At 44.7% G+C, this 24,676-nt stretch overlaps 2 protein-coding genes across 2 annotated transcripts; both read left to right on the top strand.

Moving 5' to 3' along the window:
• The first annotated feature begins 5,844 nt into the window (after window positions 1-5,844).
• Window positions 5,845-9,444, top strand: LOC147322893 (uncharacterized). Its single transcript, XM_086304871.1, has 7 exons — window positions 5,845-6,045; window positions 6,139-6,567; window positions 6,703-7,048; window positions 7,253-7,660; window positions 7,736-7,931; window positions 8,034-8,237; window positions 9,330-9,444. Exons 1-7 carry the CDS (start codon window positions 5,845-5,847, stop codon window positions 9,442-9,444), a joined length of 1,899 nt encoding a protein of 632 aa, XP_086160997.1.
• Window positions 9,445-20,787: 11,343 nt separating this feature from the next.
• LOC147322892 (histone H1-like) lies at window positions 20,788-21,325 on the top strand. Its single transcript, XM_086304870.1, has 2 exons — window positions 20,788-20,812; window positions 20,856-21,325. Exons 1-2 carry the CDS (start codon window positions 20,788-20,790, stop codon window positions 21,323-21,325), a joined length of 495 nt encoding a protein of 164 aa, XP_086160996.1.
• The last annotated feature ends 3,351 nt before the right edge of the window (window positions 21,326-24,676 follow it).

Raw genomic sequence — 24,676 nt, 5'->3', positions numbered from 1 at the left:
CCTGGACATGCACTGGCTTCAGCAGCGGAACACGTCTGGCACTGCGGGATTTGATTCCCTGCCGTTGTAGTGTGTTACTGATGGTGACCTTTGTTACTTTGGTCCCAGCTCTCTGCAGGTCATTCACCAGGTCCCCCCGTGTGGTTCTGGGATCTTTGCTCACCGTTCTCATGATCATTTTGACCCCACGGGATGAGATCTTGCGTGGAGCCCCAGATCGAGGGAGGTTATCAGTGGTCTTGTATGTCTTCCATTTTCTGATGATTGCTCCCACAGTTGATTTTTTCACACCAAGCTGCTTGCCTATTGTAGATTCACTCTAGGGAGACCTGGGTGGGGGTCTCAGTGTTTGTAATATGTTAACTCTGTTTTCTCTGTTGTGTAGAGGAATTTGGTGTAGCTTAGGTGAGGAGATTACTTTTATGACCGGGAGGAAGTCACGTACACAGAGACACACACACAGTGCTTTGACTGATGCACCCACACCTACATGCACAGTCACTCACGTGCACTCACACATACACACAGGTACGTGCACACACAGGCACTCATGTGCTCGTGCATACACACACAGACACAGAGTTTGCAGCACATCATGGGGGTTTTATGATGGGGTCGCTTCTACAAAACTGTGTTTCACAGACAAAGGAGTGGAAGATTTGCAGAGGGACACCGGCCTTGCACATCTCCCCTTCTAGAAGATGCATGCTTAAATGAAGATGAATAAAGATGAATAAAGGTTTTTGTGAAAATGACTACTGAGTCCGGTGCCGTCTCTGGATGCCCGAGGAATAAAAAGAACCGGGGTGAAATTGATTTTGCAACAACTGCGAGCGTCAGACAATTATTTTTGGGCCAAGAGCTTTTTCAGGGTGAAACAATGAATCCTCTTCAGGTCTTTCTTCAGAAACAGTGAGACTGGAAGTCTACAGACTGCCTCTTTTCCCCCCCTCAGAACGCTTGAAGCTGCGTTTGACTGAGTACGCCAGTGAACCTGTCATCCCATTTGACAGAGTCAGACACCCCTTAGGTCAGTGAGTAACAGGAAGGATTATTCCTCGATGTAAAGCCTAAAGAGTTTTTTGTGCTGACAACTGACACTGAACTCAACTGATGTGACAACTAAACTTCCTCTGTGATTATTGTGAATCCACAAAACAAAACAGTTAAGAGCTGTACACTCCCTCAGTTTGAAGGTTTTACATAAACACAAACTGGTCCTTAGCAGACCAAGTGCCGTACTCTGATAAATCGCAAAACATGACATTGTGTCATCATTTATTTAACAAAAAATAATCCAAAATGCAAAAGCAGTGTGTGAAAAACTAAGTGCACTCCACAGACATTAAGTAGCAGCCAGGTGCTGCTAATTAAACAGACTTGAGTACTTGGTCATCAGTGGTTCACGTAGCCTCAGTGTGCTGGTACATCTATCATCTACCTCCTGCCTTTGTGTCATCCTCATTAACCTGCTCTCTCCACTGAATTATCCTCAGTGCTGATTGGAAGGCTCACTGGCATGCATACTGTATCCAGCCAGGTAAGGCGGGGCATGCAGGTTTGTTGTTGTCATCTCCATCAGCACGGATGTCATCCTCTTCTCCCTTCGCAGTTTTTTGTTCATTATGACCACTGCCAAGGAGCTCATGTAATGTTTGCACATGTATTCTTCTTTGGCTATCAAAGGTCAAAGTGACAGTAATGCTATATATAGCTCTTTAAAATAACAATATGGGATATTTTTTTGGATATAGCTAATTACTGTATTATGACTTTTATTGTGTACATTACAGTTAAAGGTTATAACCATTTCAATACATAAAAGGTTTGAATACATACACAGTGTTCCTGTTCTTTAGTTGTTTGTTTTTTGGGAAACAAAATAAAAAATTGTTTCATGTACATTAAAATGTGTTTCAACAAGGCAAATAACAAGAGTCTGCACTTCGCACTTGTTTTATTGCTCTACAAAGATCTTCATGTACTTTTAAAAAGAACAAAAAAACTAAGCCAAATCAAACAAAGAACTTTTAAAAACTATTTCCTTAAAAGTAAATACTACCCAGAGAGGGAGCTGCCTTGATGAAGGTTTGTGCTCTCGTGGTGCCTCCTGTTTTTATTATGAGCTGATCTGGGGGCCACCGTCAGTCCTATTTTCACTTTAGGTTCTTTTACTTTAGCTTACCAATATTAGTTCAGGGGAAAAGCCAGAATCCGATAGCTCATTATGTGGTGGGTTCGTGGTCTTCTTTCTCTTTTGTCTGTTTTTGCTTGGGCACCCAGCTCCCTTATTCGTGTTTGTTCTTTGTATGTTGCTATATTTTCATTATTAGAAGTTTGTTGAACTGGAGTAACATTGTGGCATATATATCTTATACTCCGAGATTCCTGGATTTAGGGAGCATAATAAACAGCAAGCGTGAGCACCTCTGTAAAAGCAGACATTAATTCCTATTTTAAAGATGACATGATGGACTTTGAGATTATGTAATTGCTCACAACTCACATCACAGCCAATCACAACACATCAAATGAGTCTCCCTATCTATAGCCTGAATATCGTAAAAACTTTATGCAATAAAAAGCCTTTTTTATGCTTGAGTAGGAATTCCAGGCTGAATGCTTTTCATTCATGCTGTAATGTGATCAGATAAAAGACACTGACCGCACACTTACCCTGTAATTAGAGCGTCACGGATGACAGAAATGTGGAAAAATTGTGCTCTTGCAATGAGGCATTAGTGATGGCATTTACTTATGCAGACAGCTAATTAGCTAGTCAGACAGAGATACAGATGGTTAGATATAATGAAAAGGGCATGAACATGTGACGAGCAGTTTGCAGGTGTGGCCCCACAGGGACCAAACACGCACAGCGGTGCCTTGTCTGTACTCTGTCTCTGTGATGCAATCAAAGCCAGGCTAAAGGCTTTACTGTTTGGATGGAAACAGTAAAGCTTGCTCAGAGGCTGAGCAGTTAAATGATCAGCTGCTGACTTCTTTGTACATGTAGTTTGTGGAAGGGCTTTGTGATGAGATGTTGGGCCCATTACTCATTTCCTCTGAGTTTGTTTTTCATGCAGTTAAAGTAAAAATCCCATTTATTTCAACCTAGCTTTTTTCCCCATTAGTGTGCTATTTGCAGCTATAAGTGTAATCCTAACCTTGAACCCTTCATTTCAGTTGTAGAATTCAGGGTTAATGAGGAGACACCAAATCTACAACAACATAATCTCCAGAATATCCATCCGCTTACACTGGTTTGTTTATGTGACCAATGCTGTTCAAGGTCAAACTTTCTAACTGCTTGCCCAGTTCACTTCACACTGATTAAAATGATCTAGTAACTTAAAGTTTAGAATTCATTCTGAACTCCATTTGAATTTTTAATGATCTGCTTAGACCTGTCCTTTTTGAGCAGAACACACTCCAACCCTCCATGCAACTGTCATTCATAGTGTAGTCCCACAATGTTGTGACTTGAGGCAAGTCCAGATGTGCCATGCCATGTGACAACCTGTCATTACCACTATTACTACTGCAGCTGCTCAAAAACTAATGAAAGTTATTAGTATGTCCTGAAGTCGGAGATTATCACGACTTATATGAAATGTAAAGTAGTTAAGTTCAACGGTGGATAACGAAGGTTTATGAGCAGGAACCCAATATGACAAAGGACAGAGGGAAGACTGAAACTAAAACTGACCACACATGATGCAATCAATAAATCACACACACAACTTTTCATTTATTTAATTAAATAAATGAAAAGTTTTACAGGTGAGCTCACTTAGGGTAAACACAAGTTGGAAGTAAATCTAATCTAAGGGATGAAGGAAAACCAGGCAACTAAGCAAAGACACATGAACTCGCACTGAAACATGACGAAGGACAAAGGAACACAGAGGATTTAATAGAAACAAGAAGGACAAATTTGTCTTACCAAACTAAAATGCCTTAGAACTATACAATTTCAATTCAGTTGTATTTATATAACAGCAAATCACAACTGTCACTTCAAAGGTGTTTTATTTTGTAATGTAAAGATCTGACATTAACAGAGCGAAAACCCCAACAAACAAATGACCCCTGATGAGCAGATGCTTGGCGACAGTGGGATGGAAAAACTCCCTTTTCCCTCCAGCAGAATGAGCCTCAGGGAAAGGTGGCCCTGTACAGCAACCTAAATAAGAAACAGAACTCAGTTCAACCACTGATGCTATGAATTACTAGAAAGACACCAAAATAAACTCAATCAATCAAAAAATACTAACAGATAACCAAGAATCAAGACTCAAACAATACACTAAATATGCAAAAAGCCATGGGGTAATTTCTAATAATAATCATAATGATAACCAAAACAAAGGAAACTGAGTAACTCGAAAACTATGGGCCCAAGACCCAGGACCACTTTTAACATACAGTAATAGAGTAATAAAAGCTATAGCAAGGATCTAACAGGATTGCCTGCTATGTAGATATGGATCATAGATGATCTCTTGGCTTTACATTAATCAAACACAGAACATTTTCCCAATGCATGTTTTACACTTAAAATATTTAAATGCATTTTAAAATATGGGAGAAATTCAGGGGGAAAAAGTGTGACAAAAAGTGTGTAGTTGACAACAAGAATTCCCTGAAAGAGAAATTAGCCTAACAATGACTACAAATGGCAACATAATGCAATACACTGAAATAAATGAACATATAAGTGCATAATCCTGCACCTCTTCTCTCATTATAATCAAGTGCACAATGACAAATGATATGGGACTTTTGTAAAGCTGTCAGTGTACTGTCACCAGGCTTCACACTGGATAAATATGCATTCATCAGTGTTGACCTACATGGGCGGTAATTAGTCATCCAAATCATATTAGCAGGGATATTTGGTGTAGTTATCAACTATGAATTCTTTTCTTCAGTGAGACTGATATTGGCAGCTTTCTTTCTGTCCAGAGCATTAATTATTGAGCCAAGTGTGCAATTTATGTCATGGTCCTGCGACCATGACTCAGTGACTGTGTTTGTGTTCTTTATTGTTATTATTCTCTTTATTATTCATGGGCTGTTTTGGGATGGTTTGTGTTTTGGGATTTTAGATACTGGGTTCTGGGTTTGTGCTCCCTCTATTGGTCCCTGGTGTTAGTGTTCCCCTGTCTCGTCAGGTTAATCAGGTCCAGCTGTTTCCCCCACCTGTGTGTGATTTCCCAGTGTCTCTCTGTGTACTTATAGTGTGTGATTTCCTCTGCTCCTCGTCGCGTCGTCTGTGTTCATACCCTGTGAAATCCTCTGCGTGCTCTCCCTGCTGTTCTCCCTTCATGTTCAGGTTTGCCACTCCTTTGTGTAGTTTCTCCCAGTTTAGTTCGTCCTTAGTTCAGTTTTGCCATCTCCACTTTATGTTTGGTATTGTCAATAAATCACCCTTCACGTCTGAAATAGTGCTGCGTTTGAGTCCTCCTTCCACTCTTCACACGGCCGCTGACCCGGACCGTGACAGTACGACGCGACCACAAGATGGACCCAGCAGCGCTTAATCCATCCAGGGAGCTACGGGAGACGCTCATCGATGCCACACAGGAGCTGATCGACCTGTGGCTGGAAAGCCCGGGTGGCACGTCCCAGCGCGCTATAGAGAGGCGGCTACAGCGTCTGGTGACCGGTCTCCCGTGGCTTCTGGACTCGCTCTGTTCGTGGGAGCGGGAGTTTCTCCTTTTGGACCTTGGACTTCACCCCCCGTCTGCATTTACTTTCGAGCAGCCCGAGGCGGTGAGTGAGCGGGATGCATTGGCTTCCCCAGATTCCGGGACTTTGTTTTCTGGGGCTATTCAGAGCGGGATGGGAGACTGTACGGGTCGCTTACCTACCTTCGTGGTAACAGATCCTTCGCAAGTGGGCGTGTACAAACCCTCTGGAAAACCAACAGACTCTGTCTCTGCCGCTCCCTCCGAGCCAGGACTGTATCGCCATTCTCCGGCTCAGTTCTGTGTCCAGCCACAAGCTTCCAGGTCTGCAGCTCAACCGTTAGCCTCCCTAAGGGCACAATTACCTGTTCTGCCGCCACTCCAGTTAGCCACTCAGCCACCACCATCGCTAGCGTCGCTACAACCCATAGTTCAGTTAATGGCTGAGTCACAACATTCATACTGTTTTTCCACCGCTGTTTCTAAGCAGGGAGATAAACTGTTTCACTACGGACCTGTTCCTCAAAAGCTGGCAACATTAGAGACTATTGCTCACTCCGGGGCTTCCCCAGAGGCTGGGTTACTGCCCTCAGCTTACTCTGGACCCCTGGAGGCCAAGATGCCAGCTGTGAACTGCACCGGGCTGTCACTGCCTGAGCAGGGTCAGTGCTCTGCGCAGCTGCAGCCCTCCTTATGTGTGCCAGAGGCCCACGTGCCTACTGGTTTTGTTTCATGTGTGCCAGAGGCCCACGTGCCTACTGGTTTTGTTTCATGTGTGCCAGAGGCCCACGTGCCTACTGGTTTTGTTTCATGTGTGCCGGGGGCCCCGGTGCCCACTGGTTCTGCGGCTGTTTTCGCTGGGGGGCCCGAGGAGCCCGTCCGGCCTCCTGTTTCGCCTGCTGGGGGGCCCGAGGAGCCCGTCCAGCCTCGTGCCACACTGGCTGCCACGTCGGCTGGGGGGCCTGAGGAGCCCGTCCAGCCTCCTGCTTCTTCGGCTGGGGGGCCCGAGGAGCCCGTCCAGCCTCATGCCACACCGGCTGCCACGTCAGCTGGGGGGCCCGAGGATCCCGTCTGGCCACCTGTGGCTGCTTCTCCACCTGTGGCTGCTTCTCCACCTGTGGCTGCAGCGCCGCCTCCTGCAGTACCATCACCTGCAGCGCTACCACCTGCTACTGCCACGCCTCAGCCTGAAGCTTCATCCTCGCCTGGCCCAGCTTCATCCTCGCCTGGCCCGGCTTCATCCTCGCCTGGCCCGGCTTCATTCTCGCCTGGTCCTGGTCCAGCTTCAGCCTCAGCCTCGCCTGGTCCTGGTCCAGCTTCAGCCTCGCCTGGCCCGGCTTCATCCTTGCCTGGTCCTGGTCCTGGTCCAGCTTCAGCCTCGCCTGGTCCTGGTCCAGCTTCAGCCTCGCCTGGTCTTGGTCCAGCTTCAGCCTCGCCTGGTCCGGCTTCATCCTCACCTGGTCCAGCTTCAGCTTCATCCTCGCCTGGTCCAGCTACATCCTCGCCTGGTCCAGCTACATCCTCGCCTGGCCCGGCTTCATTCTCGCCTGGTCCTGGTCCAGCTTCAGCCTCAGCCTCGCCTGGTCCTGGTCCAGCTTCAGCCTCGCCTGGTCCAGCTTCAGCCTCGCCTGGCCCGGCTTCATCCTTGCCTGGTCCTGGTCCTGGTCCAGCTTCAGCCTCGCCTGGTCCTGGTCCAGCTTCAGCCTCGCCTGGTCTTGGTCCAGCTTCAGCCTCGCCTGGTCCGGCTTCATCCTCACCTGGTCCAGCTTCAGCTTCATCCTCGCCTGGTCCAGCTACATCCTCGCCTGGTCCAGCTACATCTTCACCTGGTCCAGCTTCATCCTCGCCTGGTCCAGCTTCAGCTTCAGCTTCATCCTCGCCTGGTCCAGCTTCAGCTTCATCCTCGCCTGGTCCAGCCTTCGTGTCTGCATCCTCGTCTGGTCCGGCCTTCGTGTCTGCATCTTCGTCTGGTCCGGCCTTCGTGTCTGCATCTTCGTCTGGTCCAGCCTTCGTGTCTGCACCGTCGCCTGCAGCAGCGTCTTCAGCATCTTCGCCCGCTGCGGCCCCGGCTTCCGTGCCTTCAGCCTCGCCTGGCCCGGCCTCGTTTGGGTCTGGAGCTAAACGGCCGTTTTCTAGACCGCTGGCTAGGCTGCTGGCCGGGCGCCGTCGCCTGACTGGCCGCCGTTGCCTTCCGCATGGCCGGCCCCCGGACCGCCATTGCCTGAGCGGCCGCCGTTGCCTTCCGCACGGCCGGCCCCCGGACCGCCATTGCCTGAGCGGCCGCCGTTGCCTTCCGCACAGCCGGCCCCCGGACCGCCATTGCCTGTGTGGCCGCCGTTGCCCTCCGCACGGCCGGCCCCCGGACCCTCTTCGCCTGTGTGGCCGCCGTTGCCTTCCGCACGGCCGGCCTCCTGACCCTTTTGCGCGCCGCCACGGCCTTCTTTGCGGCCGGCCTCCTGAACTGTCCCATCCTGGCCTCCTGTGTTATCGGGCCCCAGGCCGGCCACCTGAACTGTGTTTCGGACTCTGCTCCCCTGTGAGTTTTGTGTACCTTTTTTTTTTTGGGACTCTGGGGCCTCCATCTTTGGTCATGGCCCGGTCCCTCCGTCCTGGGCCCCCTGCCAGAGGCCCACGTGCCTACTGGTTTTGTTTCATGTGTGCCAGAGGCCCACGTGCCTACTGGTTTTGTTTCATGTGTGCCGGGGGCCCCGGTGCCCACTGGTTCTGCGGCTGTTTTCGCTGGGGGGCCCGAGGAGCCCGTCCGGCCTCCTGTTTCGCCTGCTGGGGGGCCCGAGGAGCCCGTCCAGCCTCCTGCTTCGCTAGCTGGGGGGCCCGAGGAGCCCGTCCAGCCTCGTGCCACACTGGCTGCCACGTCGGCTGGGGGGCCTGAGGAGCCCGTCCAGCCTCCTGCTTCTTCGGCTGGGGGGCCCGAGGAGCCCGTCCAGCCTCATGCCACACCGGCTGCCACGTCAGCTGGGGGGCCCGAGGATCCCGTCTGGCCACCTGTGGCTGCTTCTCCACCTGTGGCTGCTTCTCCACCTGTGGCTGCAGCGCCGCCTCCTGCAGTACCATCACCTGCAGCGCTACCACCTGCTACTGCCACGCCTCAGCCTGAAGCTTCATCCTCGCCTGGCCCGGCTTCATTCTCGCCTGGTCCTGGTCCAGCTTCAGCCTCAGCCTCGCCTGGTCCTGGTCCAGCTTCAGCCTCGCCTGGTCCAGCTTCAGCCTCGCCTGGCCCGGCTTCATCCTTGCCTGGTCCTGGTCCTGGTCCAGCTTCAGCCTCGCCTGGTCCTGGTCCAGCTTCAGCCTCGCCTGGTCTTGGTCCAGCTTCAGCCTCGCCTGGTCCGGCTTCATCCTCACCTGGTCCAGCTTCAGCTTCATCCTCGCCTGGTCCAGCTACATCCTCGCCTGGTCCAGCTACATCTTCACCTGGTCCAGCTTCATCCTCGCCTGGTCCAGCTTCAGCTTCAGCTTCATCCTCGCCTGGTCCAGCTTCAGCTTCATCCTCGCCTGGTCCAGCCTTCGTGTCTGCATCCTCGTCTGGTCCGGCCTTCGTGTCTGCATCTTCGTCTGGTCCGGCCTTCGTGTCTGCATCTTCGTCTGGTCCGGCCTTCGTGTCTGCATCTTCGTCTGGTCCAGCCTTCGTGTCTGCACCGTCGCCTGCAGCAGCGTCTTCAGCATCTTCGCCCGCTGCGGCCCCGGCTTCCGTGCCTTCAGCCTCGCCTGGCCCGGCCTCGTTTGGGTCTGGAGCTAAACGGCCGTTTTCTAGACCGCTGGCTAGGCTGCTGGCCGGGCGCCGTCGCCTGACTGGCCGCCGTTGCCTTCCGCACGGCCGGCCCCCGGACCGCCATTGCCTGAGCGGCCGCCGTTGCCTTCCGCACAGCCGGCCCCCGGACCGCCATTGCCTGTGTGGCCGCCGTTGCCCTCCGCACGGCCGGCCCCCGGACCCTCTTCGCCTGTGTGGCCGCCGTTGCCTTCCGCACGGCCGGCCTCCTGACCCTTTTGCGCGCCGCCACGGCCTTCTTTGCGGCCGGCCTCCTGAACTGTCCCATCCTGGCCTCCTGTGTTATCGGGCCCCAGGCCGGCCACCTGAACTGTGTTTCGGACTCTGCTCCCCTGTGAGTTTTGTGTACCTTTTTTTTTTTGGGACTCTGGGGCCTCCATCTTTGGTCATGGCCCGGTCCCTCCGTCCTGGGCCCCCTGCCGCCCGCCCGGATCTGGTGGTGTGTTTCTGTGGCTGTCGGGGGCCAGCCCTTGAGGGGGGGGGGGTACTGTCATGGTCCTGCGACCATAACTCAGTGACTTTGTGTTTGTGTTCTTTATTGTTATTATTCTCTTTATTATTCATGGGCTATTTTGGGATGGTTTGTGTTTTGGGATTTTAGATACTGGGTTCTGGGTTTGTGCTCCCTCTATTGGTCCCTGGTGTTAGTGTTCCCCTGTCTCGTCAGGTTAGTCAGGTCCAGCTGTTTCCCCCACTTGTGTGTGATTTCCCAGTGTCTCTCTGTGTACTTATAGTGTGTGTTTTCCTCTGCTCCTCGTCGCGTCGTCTGTGTTCATACCCTGTGAAATCCTCTGCGTGCTCTCCCTGCTGTTCTCCCTTCATGTTCAGGTTTGCCACTCCTTTGTGTAGTTTCTCCCAGTTTAGTTCGTCCTTAGTTCAGTTTTGTCAATAAATCACCCTTCACGTCTGAAATAGTGCTGCGTTTGAGTCCTCCTTCCACTCTTCACACGGCCGCTGACCCGGACCGTGACAATTTATCTTCATCAGTGCAACAGCACTGATGATTTTTACTTAATCACTTTATAACTTGCAACATATTTTTACAAGAATTAGCACACTCTTATTATTGCAATGGGGGCAGAATAATAAAACCTTGGGCTTTGTACAATTCTAACTGTTGTGCTTGAATTTCATGTCACAAAGAAACCCTCATTAATTCTGAAAACCATGCAAATAGATGAGTGTATGAAACTTGCTATTGTTTTTCAGTGATTAGAAAGCCAGTACACTCTGTCCCTGCAGAAATGCACCGTCCAAGAGCTAAATGCTCTACCTAAACAACAGTTATCTGAGGGCCCAATAAAGTACAAAAACAGGACCTGACGCATTTTCACCATATCGTTAACATTTTAACCCTTTAAGACCTACCATAGAAGTCCGCCAGAGCTTATATTATATTTTTACATGCTGTAGTGCCATTTTTGGGAGCATTTCAAGTTGCTATACATCAATACAACTGTTATAGCCCATATTTTAATGATATGTATGCATTAAGTCCATAGTAACTACATTTATTGCAATTTTTTGCGATTAAACTACAAAAAAATTGAAAATCGTTTTTGTTTTTTACATATATTTCTACTTGGAGAAATTTAAGAGGCTTATCCCTCAAAACTTTAAATACAAAAAGTTGCAAAAATAGTTTACAACAACAGGAAATTTATTTTGAGTGTCTTCATAGTTTTATTTCAGCCGACAGATATAATCTCTCCAGCGTGTCCTGGGTCTGCCCCGGGGCCTCCTCCCGGTGGGACATGCCCAGAAAATCTCACCCAGGAGGTGCACAGGAGTGCACAGCACTAACCCTAACCCTTGTCAGATGCCCGAACCACCTCAACTGGCTCCTTTCGATGTGGAGGAGCAGCGGCTCAACTCTGAGCCCCTCCCAAATGGCCGAACTTCTCACCCTATCTCTAAGGGAGAGACCAGCCACCCTTCAGAGGAAGCTCATTTCCGCCGCTTGTATCCGCGATCTCATTCTTTCGGTCACTACCCACAGCTTGTGACCATAGGGTGAGGGTAGGGGCGTAGATCGACCCGGAGTGGGCACTCCACCCTGACTCCTAGTCCACCTTTATTCTCCCTGGGCCTGGTAGCCCTTGGTGCAGTCTTACCCTGCTGCAGGTGAACAACAATAAAGTTTTGAATTGTCAGCAAGACTAAGAAAGCACTAAACAAATGCCAGTATATTTGTCAGTGTATGGATGCAGAGCATTAATCTCTACTGAATTTACTGCCTTTTCTAATGTCCATTTTTGTTTCACTACATTAAGGTACAGAATTATCACCACAGTTTCCACACTTGTCATCAGGGCCTTGTGCGAGCCATTGGTACTGTCTTTCTAGGCGCCCATGTCTGAACCTCAGAGCCATTTCCAAAACAACAAGCACAGAAATTCAACACATTTTCAATAAAAACACAATAGAATGAACCTTGAAGGATAAAAGTTTCTTCAATAAACATGTTCTTTTGTGTTATGCCGCTTTTCCCAGGCAGTCAGTCCAACAGTCATTTCAGTCTCTAATCAAGCGCAACTCTGAGGTACTTGCACTTGATTAGAGACTGGATCATTTCCCCATAAACGAAGGTGGGTTGGCTTGATGTTTTCCTTGGTCTTTGCTGAGGACAACACTGCCTCAAACCATTTAATCAAAACATTTGCCCATGCTCTTGGACTTCATTGTGTAAGAGGCTCACTAAATCTGTATCAGTTTAATAAAACGTCTGTTTGGAAAAGAGATAACATAAACAACAACAGAGCTAAAACACAACCTTGAGGGGAAGTGGTCTACTTGACAGAAAGCAGAGTTCTTACTCTGACCTGCTGCTTGAAAAATTGATAATATATAAACTCAAACAAGGTGGAAAAAAGTTCTTGTTCAAATTTATCTGTTAAAATACTCAGTAAGATTATGTTAAAAGAAGGTAAAAAAGTCATCTCCTGTGGCGAGAGGACTCCTATATGCAGGTGCAAAATAGACAGGACCCACCAAGAAATGAGCCGGAGTTTTTGTTCACAATGAAGATCCTATCCACGTACACACTCATTAAGCAGAGAAGCCTCTGCAGGCACAGCCATGTGCATTTTATAGAGGATGGTAGAAATACCCCAAATACCTTCTTTATTCAGAGGCTGCTCCAGGGCCACCAGGGTGTTGACGAAGACATACATTAACAGGATGAGAAAGCAACCAACAACTTTACAGTCACAACAAGCTCCGCTTCAGCAACAGAGTGGACAACCAATTGTGCTGATGCACCGGTTCTTCAGGACTGCAGGATTCCTACTAATGAGCAAGAAGTCAATGAAGTTCGTAAAGGTGTTTTAAATGTGAATCGACTTTCTTTCGGCATAAAAAAGTTTAAAAAATGACATCCATGAAAATGATAACAATGATAAAAGAAAAAAGAAAAGCTTTGTGTCTCCTTTAAGTCGATGTGCTGTTATCTGTTATCTATCACTCTCCATTCTTTTATTGCAAATATCCTAATTAACATACTCCTTGTGTTTCCACTTCCTCTTTTTGCAGTGTAGGGGTCTGGTTTAAAAAGGTAGCTGCTCCAGTGCACTTCCATTGATTTAAATACTCACTTCAGCTGACCTCCCTTTCAGAGAGGTCTCTGGTGGATAATTTGTGAAAGTAGACGAGCAAATGAGATGCAGACAAAATGCTTGCTGCTGCACGGATTTGCGTCATAGTGGGCTTGTGATGATGACTTTGTTTTGAGGCCGCAAAAGAGGTGAGCATGTTTGTTTCTGTCAGCAGAAAATGAAATTATAATTGTGCCTACTTCTGTATGAACAACCTGCTATGCATTAGGACTTGAGTCACAAACATTATTCAAATATATTCCACAACAAACCATGCTAAAGGTTCAGGTAAGATAATCAAAAATTAACTCTTGGGTTTTTCGTAAATATCAGAAAATATCAAGTGATATGGACAAGGACATATCTAAATGGGAAATCAATTGGAGAGAAAAGGTTGTAGTCAACGATGGTTGTGCTATAACAGTTAAAACTGTTATTTGCACATGACTCTCAAGAGGTATTTACAACATTGGACATGATAAAACTGCCTGTTTGTGGAGAACATTCCCACTGTTTGGCAGTGGCTCCTGAAAGTTACTGGCTGTCAGAAATCAGCTGAAACCAAAAACCTCCAGTTGATTGCTTTGGTAGTTTTTCATGTTTGTCTGCAAATACTTGCTAACTACTAGATTAGTGGCCATAGTACAATGCAAACCAGCAATGGAGATTAGTTTCCCCTAGTGCTAAAACCTTTTTTCAAAAGGTAGCTGGCCAGCGTTTGTCGGCAAGTCTGTTACTGACATGCAAACTATGGACAACTACTGCTATGAACCTCCTCAACCATTCAGAAGGTGGATAAGTTAACGTCACATAGTTAGTCGTCACATGTGTACAAAACCTCAATAACAGAGTTTAACCTTCTGTTACAAAGTGTTTTTTTATTGCAGTAAATGAACTGAACACGTCTCTTTATTATTATATTTTGTTGGCATCTGATTTTGTTCCAAAGTATTTGTGAAGAGCCACATAATATCCACTCCACATACACAGACTACTGTTATTAGCCATTTTTAAAGATAAATCTAATGCATACCTTTATATGACAGATCTATCTGTACTTGTAAATTCTGTGTCATTGTTCCATGGTCAACTTGTCTGGTTTAACACAACTATTAGCACTCTGCTAGCTCAGTTAGCTCAAACAGAAAGACAGCAAACACATAGTTGCATCATGATCTAATTTCACGAGTTTCACACTAATCGCACATGAAAGAATCTTTTTCTTGTTTCACTTTTTTCCCCCATCTGATAAAATAATGCAAACTCTCTCTTACTTAAAAGATCAAAAAAAGGATCCGATCTTTCAGGGGTTCATATGAGGCTAACATATTGTTGTACAGTTGCTGGACTATTTTGTGACTTGTCACATAGTGATGCAGTAATAAAGATACACATGCAAATGCTGTTATCTGCCATGATGTGAGCATAGTATAAACAGTCACTCATACAACTTTGTCAGTTGTGATCTTTAAATCCTTGATGACCCCTACAAGCCAACTTGTTAAGAGGTTCATTAGGAACTGTGGCCTATGCATTTGACAGAGTATTAATCCTCCACCCTTCTCCACCACCCCAAAGTCTTACAGCTGAAGAGATGCCTTAACTTATGACTGTAAGTACCCTGTAGGTAACCTCTAATGCAAGACTCCCTAATGCAGACCTGTTTTAGTCCAGCAAATCCATAGCATAACATTTCATTGTGAACGCTGGTTTTCTAGAAACAAAAGAAAATGAAAGAGAATTGATGTGAAAGATGAAAAAGTAAAATGTACATCTCACACGTGCACGGTCCTGCTCACAAGCGCTGTTTCTGTCCCATCTCTTATCTCCTGCTGTCTGATCTTGTAAAGTCTCTTTTGATGTAAGTAATCATAGCTGCCTGAGTAAATCCTTCTCCTGCACCAAATATCATTTGATCTTCTAAAAGTGCCTCAGACTCAATTAAAAAAAAAAAAGAAACAGCAACTAAATTCTCAGTAGACATTGTCAAAATCTTTATGCTTAAATATCAAGGGTCAGGTCAGAATGCAAAATTAGCTCATTCTTCTGATCTTTTTGTTAGAAAAATCTCACAATATCCAAGTTTCCTTAATTATAATTGGCTCTCCCTGCAGCCATAACAATAAAACTCAGTGGGAAGAATGTGAAAGTTTAAACAAATTAGCAGAGGATACCACCACACCTTTAAAAATATAAAAAATATTGTGTTCATGTTATTGAAAAGAGCTTCATGCATTTATTTTGTGAATCAAAATTGCACATTAGCAGTCATCCTTTTTTAAAAAATTGCCAGTGATCTATTTTTGTAGTCCTTTTGATTTGTCCTTTTTATAACTCACATGGTGGTGGGAGTGTGATGGTCTGGGGCTACTTTGCTGTTTCAGGACCTGAACAATGTGCCAAAAATCCTAAAGGAGAATCAGTTGGTGCCTTGAAGCTGGACACCAGCAGGTCCACCTCTGAAACATAAAAAAAAAAAAAATCCATGTGAAGGTTTTGAAGTAACCAAGTCCAGACTTAGATTGAGATGCTTTGACATGACCTCAAACAGACTGTTCATACTCAAAAACTCCCCAGTGGCACCAAATTAACAAAGAAGAGTGGGCCACAAATGGTTCCCAGCAACATGAAAGACTCATTGCCAGTTATCGTAAAAACAGTTAGGTTTGGATAGATTTACTTTATAAATGAAATCGTCATTTAAAAACTGCATTTTGTATTTCCATGTGTGTTCTTTTTCTAATAGTAACATTTATTTGATGGTCTGAAACAGTTAAGTGTGACAAAGATGCAAAAAACTACAAAATCAGGAAGAGGGCAATGATCAGAGCGAGACCGGAGCCTGGAAAGTCCACTAGCAACTGACTGTGAGCTTGTAAATCAGGCTGCTATATGTTATGCTGTTATATGCAAAACCTTAGAATTGACAGAAAGTGTATTGTATCAATTACCTTTAGGGCATCAATACTATTTTTTGCAGTTCTGTGTCTGTTCGGCCCAATATTGAATCAGAGTTCTGTATTTTATGCCTTTCAAAACCCGAGACGTATGGGAAATAATGGGCCTCCTGGTAACTGATTACAGTGTGAATTTTGGACTGACTACCGCTGATCGACAGTATGAGCATTCAGGATTTTAATTTTTTTCTCACTAAGAACAGCTGCCTTCTGTGAAAACATTTCTGATAAGAACCCTGAGACCAAACCAAAGCAGTGTAGCTCGAAATTAAAATAAGATGAAAGACCCGCAGAAGGTTTTGGCTCTCTGGTGAGCCACAGGTGGTACTGCAGACAATCATTCCAGAATTAAGTTACTCTATTTTTAAGTGAATGCAGTTGAAGGGAATCTCAAGGCTCCAAGACAACAATCATACAATTATTAGTGCCTTAATAAAAATAACCATGGTTAGTCCTTTTCAGTGAGTGGTGGTGCTCGTGTCATGTTATAAACAGAGGCCTTTTTTTGATACAGTAGAAAATCTACTGCTGTTGATATAAATGCTCTACATTTACCTTTTCAAGCCTTTTCACTGGTTACCCTAATTACAGATAATAGGCTTTGTTCAATGCATATTGTGTGGCTGGGAACATGATGTTACCTGCTACAGTATTAAAGCATCGCACCAACTGCATTAACAGCTCTTACTCTCCCTTGTGAAGGTAAGAACTGATTCCTACGTCACTCTACATAGTAGGAATTCAAACGATGCTACTTAAGGTTTGTATCATGGTTTAAGGGCGTTGTCACATCTGCTGTGTTTAGTCTTCTTAAGGCAAGGCAAGTTTATTTATATAGCACAATTCAACAACAAGGTGATTCAAAGTGCTTTACAGAGACATGAAAAAAAAAACAGTAGATAAAATCAGAACAGTAGATAAAATCAGTAGTTAAAATGTAAGTTTTGAGCTTAAAAGTGTGGATTTGGTGTTTTATTCAAATGCAGCTGAGAATAGGTGAGTCTTCAACCTGGATCTAAATAAACTGTGTTTCAGCTGATCTGAGGCTTTCTGGGAGTTTGTTCCAGATATATGGAGCATAAAAGCTGAATTCAGCTTCTCCGTGTCTGGTTCTGACTCTGGGAACTGATAAAATCCAGATGACCTGAGGGATCTGGAAGGTTCATACTGGGTCAGGAGGTCACTGATGTATTTTAAATCAAACTCTGGTTCATTTTCCAGTTTTGTGCACTCGATGCAACTGGAAACAACCACACAAAGACCCTTTGGAGGAAGTGTACTAGATGCGCTTCCAGATGAACTCCAGAGTGAATGGGATCCTATCTCGACCTAAACCCACTACCAGGTGTACGGAGTAAGTTTAAGCTTCCAGGGGAAACAGATGCTTTGTATTGGGGGATGTGGAAACGTATTATAGATGTGCAAATGTCTTTACAGGCTATCATAAAAAAATACACAAGTCTTTATGTCAACTGTACTTTAATTTAACACCTTATAACAACACAGAAATTTTTCATATTTTCTTAAAATACAATATACATTTTTTTTTTAGATCAAAGGGAAACTGTGTTATACAGCACACCACAAACGTACAACATATTGAGTTTCCCGAGAACAGTACCCCAAACCCAAACCCTACAAGTCCCTGTCCCTTGTGGCTAAATAATCATGGTAAGTTATGATATACATGCAACCGAATTTGGAGGAGGTTATGCTTGGAGCTTCCAAAGTCCCAAGATCCAAATTGAGCATCTGCACATCTGTCAGAAAAAGACCAACTCTGTTTCAATCACAGAATAATTAGTTGGCATGGGCAGGGTTCAAGGTCCCTTGTCAAGTTAACATTATTCTCCAATTATTCCTTTGTCGCCTTATTAGCAGCACCAGTGTCTGCTTTAGCTGAAGGCCTAGCAGACAGCTATCGGCTACAGCTGCCTCTGTTCAGACACCTGCCACTCAAAGCAGCCATGTTGCTAACCCCAGTATCCAGATGAATGAGTTATAAAATACACGCCCTGTATTGGTATTTAATGGTCACAAATTAAATACTAGTTGTCAATGGAAAATTGTATTTAGTAGTCAGTATAATCTTTTAGTGATATAAGTTTGCATATGGTAGAATACTGCATGTAGTTATTTGTATTAGGAAATATTCAACCATGTATACTTAGAGGCATATAATTAATTGTGTGTGATCTCTAACAGGCTGCAGGCTTGGGGTGCATCCCAGGAATGCACCCCCACGTCTGGGAGCATGAGAGCTCATACCTTGTTTTATTGTTTTACGGCAGGATTAACGTAGCTATGTCTGTTTTAGTTTAAGTGCTTCTTTACATATAGATGAACTGCTGGACTTCCTCACCATGTTATCTAGGGTGGGGGAGACTACCCCCTTTCCTGACCAAGGATGTACCTTTTGTGCTCTCATGACCCTTTGATCAGCAGGACACACACACACACACACACACACACACACACACACACACACACACACACACACACACACACACCTACTGAAGTATAAATAAAGATTGGGGCAGTTTCTTAGTGCGAGTCTCAGTCTGGAGGCTGCCCTTGCTAGCAAGAAGTTCTGTGTGTTTCTCTTCTCTGAGTCTTTACTGAAGAAGTGTTTTAGAATATTTTCCCTAACATTATTTGGTCCTCCGAGCCGGAGCAGAAAATATCAGAATTGTTATCTGTGACTCAGTTCCAAGATCCAGCACTGATTCCTGACGCCGTGGGGAGCCAGCACCGAAGCCTGTGCACAGCCCTCTTGGACGAGGAGAGAGCCCCAGGACGTTAAATTCGGGTCTGGGCCGGTGTTATAATCTGGTCCACGGCGGTGGGATTCAGTCCAATGATCTGAATCACCAGTGGGACGTCAGGGGTGAGAAACACTATTTCGGTATATAAGACGGCCGCAAAAGTTTAAAGAAATGTGATTAAAAAAAAAAAAAAGGGGGGTTTAAGTTCACCAAAAGACCTGTGTTTTGACCAGTTTTAGAGGTAGCTGAAATTATCTCGTGACAAATTAGGTTTAAGTTCGCCAAAAGGAACTGTGTTTCGACCAGTTTTAGAGGTAGCTGAAATTATCTCGTGACAAATTAGCGCGCAAATGTTTATGTGTGTGTATGTGTCTGGAAGTAAGTTGATTTTACAGCACAATACGCTGCTGAACTACTTCCATTTTTTGTTTTCTTTGCTGAGGCTCACGTGCTGGTGACAAAGGAGAACGGTTGAGTTTCATCTCATAAAACTGATACCGCTTCACCGTTAGGGTGAAGTCGAAGGCCGTATCAGTAAACCACTCTGAAGTCAAGCGTGCCAGCGACGGCCCAGCAAAATCTTTGAAAATGGGTGATAAACAAGTAAAATTAACACCTGATGAGAAATGTCTAGAAAAACAGCAAGCCGGAGCACGATTAATCCAAAAGAAAGAGAGAGGAATGCATCGTGGAAGAGCAAGAGGTAGAAGAAACAAAGTAGACAGTAACTCAGAATAGGATAGCAGCTCAGGTGAAGAGAGCAGTTCAGACTAGGAAGAACATAATAATCCCTCACCCAGCGAAAATTAGAGATCACAGTAGTTTGAAGTAGTTTAAAAAAGGGTTGGAAACAGACCCGACTGAATAGATATAAATGCAAGAGGAATAAAGTAAAATAAACAAAAAGCTAAATTACAACTTAATTTTAATGCATTCAAACTAATAATAAAAAGGATAACAACCTATAAACTGGTATTAATAATGAAAGCAGATAATTCACACAAACAGAACTATGATAACTGTGATAACTGGAGTGTGCAGCGTTTCCGTGAGCAGTTTTCCTGCATCTTGACTTGTGTGTAGAGTGTTCATAACATCAGCATCATGTTTTTGTTTATTTGTTTTGTTGGGTTGAAAAATAGTTAAATAAACTGGTGATCATATTTATGGATCACCATGGCACATATCATCAGCCATGTGATTTATTTACGCAGATGAAAAAGTGAGTGTGAATGTGTCTGACGTCACAGTGTTTTTGTGCGCTGTGTAAGAGTGATTGCCTTTGATTGTGAGAGCGGTGATTCTGCAGGTCACCAGCTATTTTAAAATATATATATATATATATTAAAAAAAAGAGTGAAAAAGAGACAAAATTTACATTGTAGATGAAAAATAATTATAGGAAAAAGGTTTTGTGTTGATCAGCCAAGAACAACTACAATCTTATTTTCTGCTTTTAAGAAAGGACTGTTCACAAAAACACAGAGAGAGAGAGAGAGAGAGAGAGAGAGATATGTGTTGATTAAGCAGTGATGATAATAATGAACATGTCTTAGTTTGTCACTTTCAGGTGAAAAGCAGACCTGAATCAATTTTTCACATGCAGCGGTCGGAAGAAAGTCATAGTTTAACATCATTGGAAACATGCAGGCCAAGTTTCTGGCTGACTTATTTACAGTGCCATGTGTTTCTCAACCTCACAAGCGAGCTCACTCCTCCCTGAAGATAAGGAATGCAGCTCCGAAGCAATAACATGATAAAGAGACAGCAGCAAGTCCTGAGCACAAAAAGTCCCAGCAAAGCAGCAGCAATGTGGATAAACAGCAGCAGCAGAAGAAAGCAAACCCATCTTCCTGTCTGATTGGATGAATTCCACGGAGGGGCGAGCAAGATGGCGGTGGCAGCATGTTGAAATGCTCAGAAAGGACTGAGTGACTCGGGCAAGCCACATGCGGCTAGCATGCTGGCTAGCGACATGAAAGAAATGGACCCTTCATGATGCGTTCAACGTGCCAGCGCTGTGGTGGGAAAGGCTCCATCATAAACACGCCCTGCGCCCTGTGCAGAGGTTCAGGCCAAGAAGAAGAAGACGATGACTTCCAAGCCCAAGAAGGTCGGCCTCAGCGTGGGCGAGCTGATTGTGAAAGCCGTGGCCGCTTCCAAGGAGCGCAACGGCCTGTCCGTGGCCGCTCTCAAGCAGGCTCTGGCTGCCGGAGGCTACGATGTGGACAAGAACAAGGCCCGTGTCAAGACCGCCATCAAGAGCCTGGTGGCGAAGGGCACTCTGGTGCAGACCAAGGGCACCGGGGCCTCCGGATCCTTTAAGATGAACAAGGTTACTGAGAGCAAAGCCAAGAAGCCCACCGCGGCCAAAGCCAAGAAACCGGCAGCAGCTGCTAAGAAGTCGCCCAAGAAGGCAGCAGCAGCACTTCAGCCACTAGCACAAAGTCAACCGCATCAGAGGAGGGACAGGACAAAGCTGAAGGAGAAACTGCCTGCTATTGGACTATTGAAGTGGGAGAGGACAATAGAGTGAGAGTGGTGAGAACACAAATTTTGTTATTTAATGTGGGAAATTAAAATTTGGGGTAAAAAAACCTGGGAAAAGAAAACTGACTGCTTAAGTTGGAAAATTGTGAAGGGGTCTGAAACATTGCGAAAATAGAAACATACAAAATCACACACACAAGCAGAACATGCATTAACCCTACTAACACTTCCAAACACAAGAGAGCTTCTGAAGATTAGACAACATCTTAAGCGTGAGTCTGTTTATCATCTTGTCCAAGTCACCCCGTGTGATGCAAAGACCAGTGGACTCACAGCACATTAGTTAAGAAATGATTAAATAATAGTAGAGAAGTGTGTAGGAAAGGCAGCTTTAAGAACATGCTCTGCTGGATATGCAGCTCCACAGACATGCATTAAACCTGCCTAATAACACAAACACCCATGTAATGAAAATTAGCTTGTTATCTTTCATCAGTGTTAAAATAGTGTCAATTTAGCAGACACTTGTTATCAAATACTGAATTTATCCAATGCAAAAAATTGACTCTCTAGGTTGCAGGACAACAATTTAAACTTTTGTGGGGAAAAAGATTCTGGTTTGACCAACCAGTGATCAGACAATAAATTTAGTTGTTAATATAGTAAATTGGGACAAGCTTCCTGCTTGATTGATGCAGCACAAGTAATTTACTGTATGAGGGAAATTCTCTTTTAGTGATAACATTTTGAACATGCATTTCTGTCGTCCTGTCATCCTAGTGGGTTAATAGCTGATATGCAAATTAGTTGATCGGTTTTAGATTAATGAAAGGTGACTGAATTCTAGCACGAGTGAATGGGATGTTTGTTGTGTGTTGAGAGGAGACTCTAAAACACTGAGTTTCCTGTTTTGATGTGTGAGTGAATCCTGTATTTAGATACACAACTCTGAATACGTCAGAACAAACTTCTTTTGTGAAGTGCATGACAGCATGTCACATGTTTTATGATGAAGGGAAAAAGGAAAATTGAATAAAATAGATCTGTGGCCTAAATGAGTGAAGAGCACAGACCTGGTGATTAAACTCATAAGTTAAAGAAGACATTAGGGTTATGTTGTGAGTTGTGCAGCTGATGGTTGGTTTGGAGTGAATCTAGCTGATGATTCTTCTCCTGTTGTGAAGTTGATGAGGAGTTTGTGTCATGACTTAACAAGGCCTTTTTATTTTGATACTTTTACAGTGCACTGAAAGTTTGGTTTGATAATCTCTGTTATTTTTCGTTTTTATCTTTTGAACAGGCACTGATTTTGTTTGTCTATTTCTTTTCTTTAAGCAGATCTGCACGTTGGGAATTGAAAGTGCTATACGACCCGTTGGGAAAGCCGTTACAAGTGAGTTTTCTCCACATTAAAATGGGCTCTGGAGAAAGCTACTTATTTGGGACAATATTAAATGAAAGTCCCGTCCTAAAAGGGATTCAGCGATGTAATCCGATCTAAAGTTCTTTTTTTTTTTTGAAATGACGTCATTTTGCTGGAAGTGGAAACTAAATGCGACGACAGGTTCCACTATCAGCAAAGAAAGAATGAATGAATGAATGAATGAATGGAAATAAAAAACAAACTGACTGACTGGTAAAAGCTGACAGGACTTGACCACGACTCAAGGTTAACCTCCACCTAGACAGGACAAAAGGGTGGATGATTTTATGTGTTTTTGTTACAGGAGCAGAAAGATGACAGCAACATTCGAGGTTGCATGACGATTCAATCTTTTAAATGCCATTTTCTCTGTCTGTGAATTTACTATGTGTGTGTCATTCACTAACTTGTGTTGCTCACAGACATTACTGTGAGAAAGTGTATACGCCTGCGCAGCGCTAACATTTGCATTTCTTTTCTACAGCATTGCAGTTTTTCATGTGTTTGATCATGTGATTTATAAGAGGATTAGTTAATGTTTTCCTACTACAGGATTTCTGGGTTTATATGTGAATGACATTCTTTCCACAGCTAGGGTTGGCTAACTTTATGGTGTTTTTATGGCACCTCTGGAATGTGGATGGCCGACGCCTGCCCACCAGGATAATCAATGTGTGTTGCTAATGTTTGTTTTGAGACTGCATGTACAAGATTCAGCAGAAGCGGACAAGTGACATGAGACAAACAAATAAGAGATGCGGTGTTATGGAATAGTTAATATGGGCTCATTTGCTGGCCACTCTTGAGCCCATAAATAATATATGAGTGGAGTGACTTTGCTTACGAGAAGTCACTGATTACATTACTGTTGACTGAGTACATGGGATGATCCATGTCTGAGGCAAATTATGGTATTAATTGTAGTTTACTGATTTGAGAAAACCTGCACATGACACTTGTCTTGCTAGTGCTGAATGCTTATTACTTTTATGATATAATTGTTTATAGGTGTGAAGTTTGATTTCACTTCCAGATTTTGTTTTCCAGGCCATGATGGTGTGTATGCAGGCTCCTGGCAGAGCCAGGTGTTATGCAAAACACACTAACATTCTTATTGCAGGATTATAGGTCCAGGGTGGTGCTGCTCCAGGGGAGGAGATGCCCTGATGTTGCCTGGGATATGATCTAGCTAATCTTTTTCTTTAAGACAGGAATCTGATTTTGATGAGTTGACTCATGTGAGTGTCCATGTGTCAAGATGGGGGATCCAGGATTAATATGAAACAATGAATTAACATTAAATTTTAGAATTAACATTAAATTTTGTTTTATATAATTTTTGCAGCGATTTGTGTGATTAACAGTTTATTTACAGGTATTAAACCTATGCAAGTGATGCATCCATGTTCAGATGAGGCTTTGATGGCCTATAAGTGAAGTTCACTGAACTAAAGAATGTGGTTTGATGATTGTTGACATGCTCTCCAAATAGAAGTTTTTCCTCTTAGCAAGGAAATACAGGTGCAGCAGTAATCTCCTGAGAAATCTTCAGACGCCCAGTGAGAAGCGTGAACCATTCCAGGCATAGCCGACAGCCAGGCAGTGGTTGAGGTCAAAGGTCAAGCTGGTTGGGGCCCATCATGAGATCAGACTTTGGAGCCACAGCAAGGACCATGAAACTGCGTTGGAATGAGAGCTGTGCCAAAAGGGCTTTCCAGAGGCCAACAGAGGAGATTGTGGACAGCAGATGGGCACCTGAAGGATGAGGGGAGCGTGCCAAGCTCCATCGACAGCGCAGAGGGAGTCCAAGTATGACACTATGATTCTGTGAAAGCACAGGAACCAGAAGCTATGGTGGTGATGACAGCAGTTACCTATGAACATCACCTAAAGCTGTGTCACTATACTGTGCATACGCGGGCACATTGAAGACTGCTGGGATCATAACGCCAGTAAGATAACTGGACCCAGCAC

This window comes from Aulonocara sp. 'chitande type north' Nkhata Bay, linkage group LG8 (assembly GCF_057382095.1).
Source record: "Aulonocara sp. 'chitande type north' Nkhata Bay isolate Kocher_YH1m ecotype deep benthic linkage group LG8, A_spYH_male_GT1.1, whole genome shotgun sequence".
NCBI lineage: Eukaryota > Metazoa > Chordata > Actinopteri > Cichliformes > Cichlidae > Aulonocara > Aulonocara sp. 'chitande type north' Nkhata Bay.
This window is presented reverse-complemented; position numbering and strand designations above follow the sequence as displayed.